Source organism: Dermacentor silvarum, chromosome 1, assembly GCF_013339745.2.
Source record: "Dermacentor silvarum isolate Dsil-2018 chromosome 1, BIME_Dsil_1.4, whole genome shotgun sequence".
Lineage (NCBI taxonomy): Eukaryota > Metazoa > Arthropoda > Arachnida > Ixodida > Ixodidae > Dermacentor > Dermacentor silvarum.
Window position 1 is genome coordinate 234,989,234 of NC_051154.1, and position 15,352 is coordinate 235,004,585.

Here is a 15,352-nt window from a genome sequence, read left to right on the forward strand (position 1 = left end):
TGGCTCAATTTGACAGCGATTCAAACTACAAAATTATGCGCGCAAAATGAAAAACGCAAATGAGCGCATGCCCCTGCTTTTCCTGCACGTGTGCAAAGCATTTGTGCTACATGTCACTAGAGAAAGCAGACGAAAAATAGAGTTGGGCGAAAAGGCACAGCAGAACTACACGTTTTTCACGTCCGAACGACTTCGCGGAAGTGATGCTTGTGTGCTACGTACTTTTTGTGTTCGGCGCGTTGTTTACTATGCGTGCGGTATGTTTAATCATGCCCGACGGAATAAGGTGTGTTGATAATCGCGCTTGAAAAGGCGGAACATTATAAAAGCAATTGAAGTGTTTTCTGCCCCGCTATAAATATGGGTATGACAAAGAACGGGATAAGTATTCTCTCTTCGTGGCTGCTGCAGCAGTAGCGACAGAAAACTCCTGGAAGTAAGCGACCACTGAAAGCAAAAGTCAAATTATGTGCGCGGCATTTCGAGTATTTTATAAGTACTGCAGCGAACACAAAGGGAATGTCCTACTACATATGGACGAAACAGTTCGTCCATAGTAGGTCGAACTGCTTGTTACGCAAGCTGCTGCTTACGCATGCTGCTTGCGTGCGCAAGCTAGAACTGCACATGCGCATACTGTGACCCGTAGTCCTTGAGTCTTTGCGTACGCAAGCCGCTTGCGTCCCCTAATTTCAAGCTCTCTACTATGCGTGCTATACTGGCGTCAGGGCAACCGCCGAGCAGACGACACCACGAATGTGCAAGGAGGTACAGGATCATGGTCAATCACAGTCTTGCGCTGTTGCTTTTGCAACGGCAGAGAAACCTGAGCTTGGCGCAGCCTCGCGCCCACTCCATCGGTTGATTGGAGCAGCTTCACCCCCGCCCTCTCCTCCTCCTCCACATTTTTCCCAATCCTAGCGCCATCTAGCGAATATGTTGTGAACCGGCAACCGGCATTTGAGGATCTATCCCTTCCAGACGAGCGGAGTCGGCGCTCATATCTTACTCCGTGGCCCAGTCATATCTCTACATTTATTGCCATAGCAATTATATGGACACTCTAGGCGAATTTCTGCCGTCGCCGTCGTCGTCGCCGTGAGGTTCCGTATAAGGTGCAAGGGCGATAACACCGTCGCCGCGCGCCCTACGCAGAATGTGCGAGTGAAAGCGTGCGAGGGGAGCCGACGAGTGCGGCTCAATCTCGTCTGCGGGAAAGGGAAGCGGGCAGGAAGCGCGCTGTCTTTCGCCGCGCGGGAGGCACCCAACTGTGTGAGGCATCGGGAGGAGGGGAGGGAAGAGGGGGGGTGGCGTTCTACTCCGGCTGCAACTGCGTATGTGGCGATTGCGCGTGCTCACGTGCGGTCGCGCGCGGCCGTATCTTGAGAGCGATCTTCGTTGGGGGCAGAGTCTATAAACCTTTTCATCGGGCGAGGAGGAAAGGGCACGCGACTAAAGCCCCTATATATAAAAAGTAGCGCCATTCTTAGATCTTGCCGCCACCGCGCTCACCCCGGCGTTTCCTCCTTGCCGCCTCCTGTCGCCCCAGCCTCCTCCGCTCCCCCAATTGGCCAATCCGTGTCACGTGGAAGCACGCGTTGCGCTTTTGTATATTTTTTTTTTCTTTCCAGCGCGCTCGACTGCCATTCTCGGGCTTGTGCGACGAAAGTGCTGTACGCACACACGGATCAAACGTGTTAGGGACAAGAACTTCGTTGTGATGGCATGCTGCTGCGCCTTAAGTTGCCGCAACCGACAAGGCGAGGGCAAAAGGCTTTTTTTTTCACCATCCGGCGTGCGCAAACGCTTGCTGCACACGTGATATTTGCGCCGTCTCGCATCGTCGCGTTGCTACTTCCAAAACGGCATTATTAAGACCAGTTACAGACTGACGAAGCAAAATCGCGCCTCTAAAACTTCTCCGCAGGGCGCGATCGAAGTTTTCCTCGGATTTCCTCTGGTAGCGCATTAGCTGTCGTCTGCCACGGCAGGCCCGACGCAGGCGGTGCCACTGTCGATATCGCACCTCGATCGCACTTGTCGCGCCGAGCGCGATAGTGGAACGGAGGAGGAGGGAAGTGGATGGCGCTACTTTTTATATATAGGGGTTTTACGCGCGACGAGCCTTTCCTCCTTTCTGGCTTGTGCAAGCCGGCGCGGCGCGGCTTGAATGTGTTGCCGGTCGTACGCTGCGGAACGATTCGGATGTGTTTAGCTAGTTCTGAGTGCAATTTACGGGATGTCAGTTCTTACGAGGTCGTCGAACAACCACTGGGCAGCCTTTAGGTGCAGCAGTGGCCACAGTATCTGGGAACTTCTCTTGGATGTGCAAAAATGCGACGCGCATCATCAGCCGCGGTGTGTGTATGTGTTGTGAACTATGTTGGATGTATCGGTTTTCACTCGAGGAAGAGTTGTAAAACATTTGCATCAGCCACCGGCATCGTTCTTACGCATTTTAAGTCTAGTAGACTTCAAATCACTGTCTACGCTAGCCTCCTGCAAGAGTCCGAAGGCATTGCTCAACACAGCGAGCACTGCGATTGGCAAACCAACATGATACAAACAATTGCTTCGTGCTTAGATCGGCATTGCCTGTTTTGCCGTGTAAGGCACGTACAAAGGGGATCGCATTAAGAGAATCCAACAGCTATTTGTAAGTACACAATTTCCCTAACGTGGGTGAATGCGTCGTAAGTGAGTGAACTTAGGAGACTGAAAAAAAAAAGAGTTCGTATGTCCTTCTTTTGCGGCAAAATAAAACAGAACACGGGATAACGACGCAATAAGACTCCGCATGGTCGTGCCGCATATTTGCACCACTTGGACCATACGCTATATAGAACAAACAGATCTATAACACAGCATTTAGTACTGCCTCGGGCGCTCGCACAGTCTGCAGCTGGTCGTTCGACCACTCGAAAAGTTTGATTCACACTGTACGGATGCGGTTATTATTAACCAAACTATTTTATTTGTAGGCGGAAACCTTGCCCAGCAAACAAGGCAGTCGCCCAGTGTATCTACACATAACAACTTGAACGCTTGTCAAAGTAAACAGCACGACTTATTCTCAAGCAGAACGGTACTCACGCTGTTAGGATCATCAAATGTTTCGTAACTACTCGTTGCAGCTAAACCAGAGCTTAGAATTACAGTGCTGAGAATGCTGCAGTAAGGTAACATTCGTGAAACAAATTTTCATAAATACCTAACTGATATCCGAGGCTGATTGTAAGCTCAAACAAACGCGTGTACCTCGCGCTGGGTGCTCCGTCCACCCTAACACCAGCAGTTACTCCAGCCGCTTAATTACTTAGACTTAAATTCCTTCACTATGCCTCACAGGACCATTCCCCACGTAGAAGACACCATTTCATGCTAAATAGACGGCGCGAGTGCGAAAAAATCCACCAGAAACTGCCGCCGAGCGTATTACCACAGCATACGACATGGGCGTTCGCCCAAGCCAGCATGCCAACTGCCCATAGATGGCGCCACTGCCTACGCAATGGCGGCGCCCATGAAAAAACGGTCTATATAGGTGCGTCGGTTGCTCGTAGCTTTGTGCGTGCTGTGTGTTCTCGGCCCTCAGTTTGCGTTGAAACGATAAACAGCACGAAGGTCACTTCGCTCGCTGCTGCTACCGCGTTCCCTCATGCCAGCGTTTTGACAGCGAGTGTCCGCGGTCATCGAGTGTGATGTGTTCATGTTTGCTATGCACGCTGACACTATGCTTGTTAATTTAGTTAGCAAGCGAATGTTTCCAAGTCGATACGGCCGATAAAAGTACTATCCTTACTTCTTATGGCTCTCTGCTAATTTGCTATCGCAATCGATGCTTCGCCATCGATTGCGATAGCAAATTAGCAAGGACTCAAGGACTACGGGTCACAGTATGCGCATGCGCATTTCTTGCGTACGCAAGCCGCTTGCGTCCCCTAATCTAAAGCTGTGTAGTGATTGCGGTTCGCGGAGAGACGTTAGCAGACGAAACATGTCCGGGAATTTTCTGTCGCTACTGCTGCAGCAGCTACGAAGAAAGAATACGTGGTGGTGGTGGTGTCACGCTGAAAAGTGGGCCGATCCTGGTGATAGTGCATAAAGGGTCCAAGCTCAAGGGCACATACCCCTGTGGGCTAGGAGACCTGTAACGCGCCCTTGAACTACCCTTGTCACACGTGGGACGCAGAGAAACAAGATCACCAGCCCCTTCCCCTGTCGAGAGAAGGGGGGTAAGCTAAGCTTGTCGTGATTCTAGCGTGAGGGCTTCCGAAGCCCAGGTGAAACGTCAGCGAAGAGCCGCGGACCCCGAGTTGCGGGATCGCGATGTTGAGGCCAAACGTCAGCGAAGAGCCCCCGACGCCGCGTTTAGTGCAAACGAAGCGGAACGCCTGCAACATCGTCGTCTTGCCGCAAGCTTCGCTTACCCCTATTTTCTCGACAGGGGAAGGGTTCTGAATTTTTTTATGTAGTCATGCAAAGTGGGGTTTCTGAATCTATTAAATCAAGCTGCACAAGCGGTTTATCGTATGATGAGACCGACTAGCACGCACGGCCAACCGACTGACTTAACTATAGCACGTGTACATTTATCTAGATGTTTCTGATCATTCCTTTGTAATACGCTGTTTCAAGAAAGACGGCAACCAGCCCGAGTTTATGTCTGAAAGGTTTTAAGCGCTGATCGCAGGCAATTGTGTGCTGTCCTACTACGAGCTTCACATTTGTGTAAACCACACAATTGTCATCATCATCATCATCAGCCTATCTTTATGTCCACTGCAGGACGAAGACCTCTCCCAGCGATCTCCAATTGCCCCTGTCTTGCGCTAGCTGATTCCAACTTGCGTCTACAAATTTCCTAATTTCATCATCCCACCTAATTTTCGGCGCTTCCCTTCCCTCGTCCTGCGCTCTTCGGTTTGTGTTTACACAGATAGCATATGTGCGTGGTGTCTCTCTCTATGTTTACTTATCTTTCTACGTCTCTTCACCTGTCCCCCAGAGTCGGGTAGCAAGCTAGATTTTTCGTTCTCGTGGACGTCCCTGCCTTTCTCCTTCCTTTCGTCTTTCACTATGTCGTCACCAATTGGGTAATGGCGCCATCTGTCAGTGCAGAACAGTATCGGCACAAAACAATGCCACTGCGCCGATAGCGTAGCCTCCGAGATTGGCGTCACGTCGCACATTTTTGAGGCCATACCGATAGAAAATCTCGACGCGATGATGTTGCAGCCGCTGTAATTCCGGATAGAGCGTGGTGAGCATTGCTCCGCGTAGGCGCGGCATGCAGCTTTGAATGCAAGAGGAATGACGGAAAGGAGGGGAATGCCACGAGGATATGGCAGCGGTAACATTTGATTGCCGATGACTCCATTAATACCAGGCACGTTCAAAAACTTCTTGTTGAAAAATATTCGCTGCTGAGGTGCCTTTCAAATACCGTATACACATTTGACACCTTTCATAACATGTGTTGCGGGACCCCTTTAATCATGTCCCCTTCTCCCCTAGCATATATCTTGCTGAGCGTCATTTTTTGTCCGGCTGACTGCTGGGCGATGGTGTAGTCACGTAAGCTGTGGTTTCGTTTAGTGCCTATGGGTATGCCTCAACCCACTATGGGGAATCGGCGATGCATCGGGTGGCAGCAAGGTAAAAAGGAGAAAGCATTTATATGGAATTTTGTCAATTATGAATAAGATATTAAATGAATACTAATCGTTAATACCAATTTCAGGCTATATTATTTTTAATTTGAAGTTAATATTTTTGTTTTCATGTTGAGGAACATTAAACGATAAAATTAACATGGCAATCTCATTGAATTTCTTTTACAAAATTAAATATGACATCACATACGTTCCCATTGCAGTATCCTATTAAATATAGTGCCGACGCCCCGAGAGACAGTATCACTGGAATGCGCAATGTCCAATCCAAGTTGGTGAAAGGGACCTTCTAGAAGTCGTTTTCTGTGCACGCCGAGATGCTGGTGTTTATCCTCTGTCTTCTCTTCTACACCGACAGCCATTCTGCAGATGGGATCCGTGCTGTCCTGCGCGCTACTGGTCGCTTGTGTGGCCACCTTCTACAGCAAGTACGTGTTGCGCGGCCGCGGCGGCGACGAAGAGACCACGGATGGGTCCGCCACCTACGAGACCACCACCACCACCACCACCACCACCACGGCGCTGCAGGACTGCGACGAGGAAGACACCGGCACCGGCTACCTGCTCAAGTTCGCCGCCTGGCTGCTCATTACGGTGGCGCGCATCGTGGCCGGCAGCTCGCTGCTGGCTGTTTACTTCGGGCCGGCCGTGCTGGCCTTGGCGCTGGCGCACGTGCCCGTGGTCCTCCTCTGGTCGCTGGTGTGCCGTACGCGCTACAGCGCAGCCAAGTTCTTTGGCGACCTGGCGCTGGGCCTCATCACGCTTGTGTTTGTGCTCGACTACCGCGCCCTAAACCGCGAAGGGCTGGCCAGCACCATGTCCGCTGTGGTCTTCCTGTGCGCCACGTTCCTCGAGAACACTGTGTGCTTGGCGCTCGCGTACGTGATGGTTGGTGGCGGGCCGCCGCACTACACCGTGCTACTGGTGCTCGTCGGCACCCACTACGCGGCCATGACGTGCGGCGTGTTCTTGCTATTGTGCCACATACGCATGCGCCACCGCAAGGCCGAGTATGTTTTCTGACCAGAAGAGCGCAACACCGGCGTGGCAGAAGAGGAACGCGCTGGTGTGTGCAGGGTCGGGGCAAGACGACGCCAAACTGCTGTCTCTATTACTGCTTTTCTTTTAAATACCGGACACGAATATTCGTGCCCTTATTTATTTCCATTCGTTTCGTGGCCATCTCACACAAGCGCTCGCCTGGACAGCACATCACGGTCTAGTATTGTTATTTGGTCCTCTGTTAGTTGTTTCAGGGCCTATATAACAAAATATAAATATAGCTTTCCTTCGACGCTTCTGCTAAAGCCGCGGTTCCAGTAAGTGCAGCTTGAGTAAGTTTTGCCTCCGCATTATCAGTGACAAGCTTTCGTCAGAGAATATTATGGGCTCAGTAACTCGGTGAACAGCCAAGGCAGTGGGTCATTCCGTAATGCCTGTCATTCTTTAGTTACTGCGCTCTCTCTCGAATGTCCAACCTAAGGTGCTGCGCTAGAAGATGCAAATTATGCCCCCCTTTCCCCACCCCCTGTGTTCAGGAAGTGTTCAAACAATTCTTTGCCTTAATCTTGAAGTCTTCGCGCAAGCGTGGAAGTTTGCATCGCTTACAGTATTCTCCACACATCATGGGCCCACGCATGGTGCCCTTTACCGACTAGCTGGCAAGCGTCTCTGGCAGTTGGAAGAAACACACGACAATGCAATTTTATCACCGTTTGTACCGTTACTGTTTATGCTTGAAACTGTATTGAGATGTGTATATACCTTTGTTTCACGTGTGGTTCACACTATGTTCCGTATTTGTCTCTAACGGTGCACGATATACTTCGTGCTTGAATTTGTTGAAGTGCAAGCTGAGAGCAGTTCCAAGTCTGGATACGTCGCCCGTGGCGTCAGAGAACATGAATGCGATAACATTTGTGAATAGGATGCCCATTTTACTTAAGTACGTCGCGTTCATTTCCATAACAATCAGAAGCGTGTTAATAACTACTAAGGTGATGAGGAAAGACAGCACTGTACATAGCAGATCAATTTTGTGATAAAAGTGATAAAACGCTGTGACAAGTGCTACCCTAAATGCCTTGCTTGCGCTGAGAAAGCCAAGGAAATCGAGGAAGTTAAACCAGGACTGGCGCTCCATTGGCTCTCGCAATCTTTGCAATGAATGCACGCGGACACGTGTACTGGTGCTCCCCACACAGCCGGAGGCGCCCGCCCCTGGCAACAGGAAGCAACTGTCAACAAGCGCAGCAGCGCTATAGTAACATCCTGCTTAGATGGAAGTAAGGCCATGCTCTCGACATCTTCCTTTCAGTGAACGATCTGTCGTCTCATGGACTGGGAAGAATGCTGTACTTGGTCGTCAGTGGAAAGGAATATCAGCCATTCCGAAAATACACGCGCATTCGTCGAGGCGGCATCTTCGTAGTTATAGTTGTTGTTATTGTTGTTGCTGTTGGTCCAGTGAACATATGGCTCACACCCATTATGGAGGATTCTCCAAGGATGGGTGTATTATTGCAATTTATAATCGGAAATAAATTTTAGCACTGCTGTAAAGTAAATGCTGTTGAAAGGCGAAATTACATGTTAAAATTAGATCACTAACGGCACATATCGGTGTTTTACAAAGCTCATGAATGGTTCTAGGACAAAACGATTATCACAGTTTCACCATAAGGGCGAAGCAATGAATGCGACAGCAACATGTTAGAATATTACACGTAGTGGAAGACTCGTAGCTATAGTGGCAGTATGAATTGAAGTATAAACGTAAGCTCGCTGTTAAGCAAAAACGAGCTGTTGTGCTAGCGGTCCTCTGTTTGAATCCTGCCATCCGACAATGTCATTGATGTTAGTAAGTAAAGCCACCGTCTTTTTAAGCGACTCTACGACCGCTTTTCCGTTTCCTCTTACCTGGGCCGACCCCGGTTGTAGTGCACAGCCGCTCCAACAAAATTACATCATATTCAGGTTTGAGCTCTGTTATTGTTTCGCACTTTTAGTATTTAAGTCTGAAGATTTAAGATAAAAGGCATGCGCTGTCGGTGTTTTGTTTCATGACATTTGTTTGGGGGCTGCCATTCTCGTATTTCTGAGAAATAATTTTGTCAAGAATGTAAGACGATGTATGAGCAACTTTGGTGATAGAATGGTGTGGCAATAAAACCCGCATATGCCGCATGTCATATAGCTTGGCATAGCTTATAGCATATATACACCTAAATATATACGGAACTCACGGCGACGCCCACGGCAACGATGGCAAAAATTAGTCCATAATTGCTATCGCAATAAAAAAAAGAGGACAAAGGGCACTGGTGCTCTTTCTCCTCTGTATTTTTTCCCCCTAACACCATTCATGTGCTGCGCAAAACACCACCATGAACTATCAGCAAGCCGCCCAAGCTTCCACCCTCGTACAATAATAGCAGTTAGAATCGGGGCATCGAACCGGAACTGAAATGAAAACCGAAAAAGAAAAACGTTATTTTTGCTGGAACTGAACCGGAACGTTACAATTTTTTTTTTCTGACTTTTCAGGCTGTCCCCATTTTCATCCATGCGTTGCCTGCTCTTGTGGATCCACTATGCTACCTCAATTGTAAATACACATAATCTTCCCTGATTTTAGTAGCAGCATTATTAGTACGGGCGTATAACGTATGGCGTCGGGGGGCAGTCACGTTACTCGTAAGCGTTTGTAATTGGTGACTGTCAAATAGTTTTCCGTTAGTCTAAGATTTATATATGACCGCTGAAATAAAGAAGCGCTTCCTAGCTGGGTCGTGGCTTTAACTGCACAAGTTGAAGTAGATGCAGTAGAAATGACACATTACTTCTGACATGTGCTTCCACAGCATTATTTTTAAATCGAAGCTTTTCTTTCGCCTACTACCCTGTGTTGTTGCAAATGTGTTGTTTGTAACAAACGGGTATGGCGTGCCCTCTTGGTGGTATACGATCTCGGGAGAAATGGGAGAGAGAAGGGGAACTAGCATAGGCAAGTTAAAATTGCACGGACAAGGACGTCTTCCATAAGGAGTCTACGACAGTCCAGGATCCCTATGCGTGTGCTGTGGCTCCCCTCTTGGCCTCTTCCACTGCTGAAAATTTGCGGGTAGGCTGCTTATAATTGTGCGTCGGTGCTGGCTAAAAGATGTGGAATTACGAGGCGGGGGAACTAGTGATGCAAAACTATCGGTAAATTGACTATCAATAGCATCGATAGTTTTTTTAAACTATCGATAGTGGAAGAAGGATATCGATAGCATTATCGATAGTGCTGTCAAAATTATGCTGTTGTTGGCCAGCAATATTGCCAAAATATTTCCGATAGCCTACTATCAGCAATACTGAGTTCGTTCAAATCATGAGCAATTTTTTGGCGAATGAAATTATTTCCTCAGTGAAAATTCCGGAATAGGCCCATCAATAAATTCATACTCAAAAGTAACCAGTTACACGTTACCAGCAAACTTAGTTCTTGACATTTCTTCTTTTAAATTACAAAATGCAATATAAATTTGAAGCCGCGCAGTTCCGCCACATGTAACGGCTTCCTTTCCGCTACAGCTGAACAGTTCAACTTAAATGTCATGTGTCAGCCAAGCATTCTGGTGAAGGAACACAAGCATGTCTACTTTCTTGCCCTTCAGCCTGCTCCTCCTATCTGAAATAATCTGTCCAGCCGCTGAGAATACAACGCTTCTGGGTACCGACACTGCTGCAATGCACAAATAATTCCTACCCACTTCAGAGAGCGGTGTTGTGGAGCATTGCCGATAGTTCCAGAATTCTAAAGGGTTTCTCTTCCTTTCCTGTCGATGTAACATGAGGTACTGGAAAAAACCATTAGCTCAGCGTTCGAGGTTGCAGTTTAGGGCTCCTGTTGCTGCCTCTCAACGAACCGCAGAATTCGGCTTCCTGCCGCAGCTTCGTTTGGAACCGCCTGCTGTCTAGATGGTTCAACTGCAGGACCAGCTAGGCTTTCCGGCAATCGCCGGCTTAGTTCACCAATCAAACAAGCACTGGCGCGGTCTGCGTTTGCTCTGATCGAAAATGGTTCGCGATGGTTTCGCTTTCGACCTTCGCCTACCTGGCTTGCAATTCAGCCAGCTGAACCGCAGTACCATTTACGTGTGGCCATCGCTTCAGTCGAGCAAGCAACGTCTTTGTATGTACGTATGTACTGTACATTCGTGAGCAGGCTTGTTTAGAGCGCTGGAGTGGTGTCCTGCGGAACAAATCATAGTGCGCAACTGCTGTGTCGAGGGCAACGTGCTCGTTCCTTGCTTTTATGTCTATGCAGTTTTGATTCAGTTCAAGCTCTGACCTTGAAACCCAGCAAGCGTACGTGCTGAAATAATTCCACTCGAATTCAGCTCAGAAGCAGGCGCGCCAAACTGTGTGTCTCGGGTCACTGTTGCCGAACAAGGACATTGCGACACTAACATTTTATTCAGCAACTGTGTATACGTAGGGTGCATCTGCAGGGCTCGGTGACGGGTAGATTGCGATAACGAAGAGTCCTGTCATAGTCACCACCACTATACCATATACCACGCACTCGGTGAATCAAGGTTATGCTGCAGTGAGTTCGCGCGGTTGATTTTATAGTAACAATTGTACTATTGAAAGTATACTCGATAGTACTATCTAAATTACTATCAATGGCGCTATCGATATTTTTTTACCATCGATAGTTCGATGGTGACTCAACTATCGATAGTATCGCTAGTACTATCGATTGTTCTGCATCAATAAGGGGATGATGTCGGCTCACTTTATAATCTCAAACAGCGATCTGTAGATGTGTTTGGTCCGCTATGACAAGAAGTCTTCCCTTTGAAAGAGAGTGCCAGCTTTACAGGTGTGCAGAGCCGGGCCCCTCCTTACTCACCTTAAGCAAACTTCGATTCGTGTGCCTGTCGAATGCATGGCTTGCACCTACGTCACCACTACGGAACCTTGGGATACAAGGCGGCCATGTTGGTGAACCGCGACTGCTCACCTCATCTGCTGGCCCATCTCGCCCATGCTGGCCGTTGTCACGCCGTCGCTACGACTGCCGTTCTTCGTGCAAGTTTGTGCCATCGATTTCGCCGGAATGGTTATGTGCGCAGTTGTTAGCTGCTCCAATCGCGGCGAAAACGCTGAGAGAAAGAAGAAGCCGACCAATTCGAGCTTCTTTCGCCTGCCGAAGGTTAAATGATCAGTGTGAGCAAACCAAAACACTCAGCACGAACCGGCGCAGGCTGTGGCTGGCACGTATAAAGCGTGGAAATGTCGATGGTAACAACCCCAACGTGCGTGTGTGCGGTGTGCACTTTGTGACAGGTAAGTATATGGCGTGTACCATCAATTTGAGCGTGAAAAGCAGCCAGTCTCCAAAACATCCTTTGTAACATCATGTGCTTGCATTTGTAGGAAGACCGCCAAGTCTGTTTGAAGAAACAAACCCAGACTGGGCTCCGACGTTTCTTCTGGGCTACGGCAGCAAGCACGCAGGTCCAGCTCGCCACGAGTGCGGTGAAAAACATTGCCACAAGAAGCGGCGAACGGAGGCAGAGAAGCGGCGAGCCATGACGGCGGCGGCGGAAGCAGCAGCGGCGACGTTTCACTTGCGCATTTGTTGGCAGGCATGTTCGAGCACGTGAAACACTGATAAAATTTTCAAACTTTAAGAGGAAACGACACATCTTACCTCGGCAATCACAATCACTTTGTCGTCGTGCAGCGTTCTGGCAGACAAACTTTTAACCCAGCCGCTGGTTAAGTAATTATGGGACTCCAATGCCTTGTGCGCCTTCATTTCTTCCAACGTCACGAAGCTTGCACTGAACACCAGATAATTGACGATGTCGCCGTGCGTGAGGTGTCCTCTCGCGAGAGGCAGTTACGGCGCTGTATCTTTCTCTTCCTTTTAATATCACTCGCACACCTCCGGGAAAGCGTCGGCGTTCGTTGTTGTGTCCGTTACCGGTCGCAGAGAGTACTGGTCAATGCCGTCGCACATGCGCACCTCTTCCTCGTAGCGCCCGCGTTCCTGTCCGATCAAGGTGGAAAAGTAAGCCTTATTTAACGGCCTGCTACCAAGTGGCGGCATGCTCAATGAGGAGGCGCTGTGTGCAAGCGGTACGTGCTTCGTCTTCTACTGCGAACGCCGAAGTGTGCTGACGCCTGTGCCGGTTCGGCCTAGTCCGGTTCACCAACATGGCGGATGCAGCTGTCCCATAGAGTTACAAGGATAAGAGAGGACACTTCCATAGGCCCCTGCGGCCGATTTTGGTTCACAGCGCACCTAGCGGGTGTGTGGAATCTACGCAGACTCAGAGATTAGGACCGCAGAAAAACTAATCCCGAAGGCTATTTTCTGGCGATTAGAAAATGTACACGGCCTCCAAGATTGCTTCCGTGCGAGTGCTCGTCCCGGAGGCTATATTATGGCTATATTTTGATTTTTTTAACGCGTTATTTGCATGCATCGAGTAGCTTCGTGTAAGCTGTACCGCCAGAGCAGCAAGCTCACGATGCCACTGTGTGTTTATGCAGGCACTTTAAATAAACATGACAAGTGTTGGAAGAGACGAAACTTTATTTTTCAGTCATTCTCCGTAAGCACATGTACACTTTTTTTTCGCAACGTTCGATGAACGCAAGCACAAAAAGATGGGTGCACTGCACAATGAGAGACATGCCAATACAGCTGCCACATGTTGAGAATAAATTTCACAAAAGGAATAAACAGGCGATATTATGAAAAACCCCACATGCAGAGCAGTAAAACTGCAGAAGACGGCATTAGCATTAAAGAGGAAAACAACGCTCGTCCTTTGAAGCCTAACCTTTCTTATTAAGTGGTAGTTTCGGGCTGCATAGCAAACAAGGAATGAAGGCTGCTCACTGCAGTTGTCAGCCAACCACGCTCTCTCCCTGTCCTGCCGTTGTTACTGCACCTCGCAACACAGCAGTAATTCCCGTAGTACTTCACTATGGTCGGCATGACCTAAAAAAAAAAGTATTGGTTATGTCTACTCTCCCGCCTTCGCACAAATTTTCACCTACGCACTTCAGATTGCCCTTTCGCGAAAAGCGTCACGTGCAACTGTCGCAGCTAAAAAAAAAAAAAAAAGCAACCTTCGGTGCCATGCATGCGCCACTGAGGCAGGAGTGTTTATTCAGAATACGTCGTAGCCACAGCTTACATTCTTCTCAATTCGCAAATTCTCTCTAATTTCGCTCGTAACAAAGGCTTCAAGCAATCTGCGCACGCCACGAATAACGATCCTAAGCATAACTGCATTCTTTCACACAATTGCAACACACGTGCATTAAATTCAGACTACGTATACCGGCGTGTGCCGACTCACTTTCTCGCGCCCAGAAACGATTTTCTCGCAAACGTGCTGCGCAGCATTCCAAATTGCTGTTTCTTACATAATGTGAAGCAATCCACGAACATCATGCGCGAAGTGAAGAACACAAAAAGCTCTCTGCGCTGAACAGCACAATGCGACAAATGTTAACTTACGGCTGAAGTGACAAATACATAAGCAATTTGCAAAGTAATGAAGGGAAAAAAGAACGTAATGAAGGCATTATTACCAAGCAGCAGCCAAGCAGACAGACACGTTCTGGCAGGTGAACCCAGCAAAGACCTCGCAGACGTTATCGCACATCTTTTGTAGCGTCGCCTTGCCTGATCACACCATGGCCGATATTTTGTAGCGATGCGTTATTCTTTATACTAGTCTTCTCATCTACCGCTCACGGCCGGCTGATCCCGTTGATAACGTCTACGTCTACAGCCACATAGACAAGTAGACGTATAGTGCACTATAGAAAAGTTACTACAATAGATAAGTAGTACGCGCGTTCCCTTGGAGACAGAGAGTGTTGTATTGCCCTCTAGCGGGCGGCATGAAGCTGCGTAGCTCGGCCGCTTTTAGGCTCGAGTGGCCACTCTTGTAATCCGTATGTTACGCTATGGCTGTCCCGCAGATTGCGTGACGTCACGTGCAAGCCATGTATTGGATCCGGGGACAGTTTTCACAAAGCGTTTTGTTCGTAAGGGTTCTTTGCCATTGGCTAGCCGCCTTCGCTAATAGTATGTCCAGCATCACGATTGGCTGAAATTTTCTTTTACGAACAATTATGGCGCAAGAAGGTTTCTGTGAATACGGACCCAGGGCCCGTATTTACAAACCCTTTTCTTTTCATTAGCGCCAATTAACAACATGCAGTTGAAAAAAATGTTACCGGGCCCTTGCTCAGCCATAAAATCGAGGCGATCCATCAAGGCTTTCTCGAAATTTTTAGTTAACGCTGGCTTACATGCAAAGCTGTGAATGGACCGTTCGGACAAGAACGCATATATAGTCTCATCCTGCGGCCTGTGCTCAAAATTTGCTTCTCGTACCTCTATTTCCTCTTACCCTTTCCTCTGCTGAGAAGAGTACCATGCTAGACGACTCTCTGCGCTGTCTCAATAAATTGTCCTCTCTCTCTCTCTCTCTCTATCAATAAAGGTTCGCTTCCCATTGATTCCAACATTGTAGTTGGATTACTTTAATTATGGTTTAAATACTAACTACGCGCAGGCCTGAAGAACAACACGCGTAATCTTTCCGTGTAGATTAGCACGGAAAGCGTTGGAAAGCGTCGAGCTTTGC

General features: G+C 48.5%; 1 protein-coding gene across 3 annotated transcripts in view; it reads left to right on the forward strand.

Moving 5' to 3' along the window:
- The window catches only part of LOC119436936 (uncharacterized), a 61,986-nt gene extending 48,560 nt beyond the window's left edge, over positions 1-13,426 (forward strand). For 2 of the 3 annotated variants that reach the window (XM_049660128.1, XM_049660127.1), the window contains one exon: positions 6,034-13,426. In XM_049660128.1, coding sequence (XP_049516085.1) covers positions 6,034-6,898 — 865 coding nt within the window. In that variant the 3' untranslated portion in view covers positions 6,899-13,426. The remainder of the gene's footprint in view (positions 1-6,033) is intronic. The other variant, XM_037703981.2, reaches the window with a different exon arrangement.
- Positions 13,427-15,352: the final 1,926 nt, after the last annotated feature.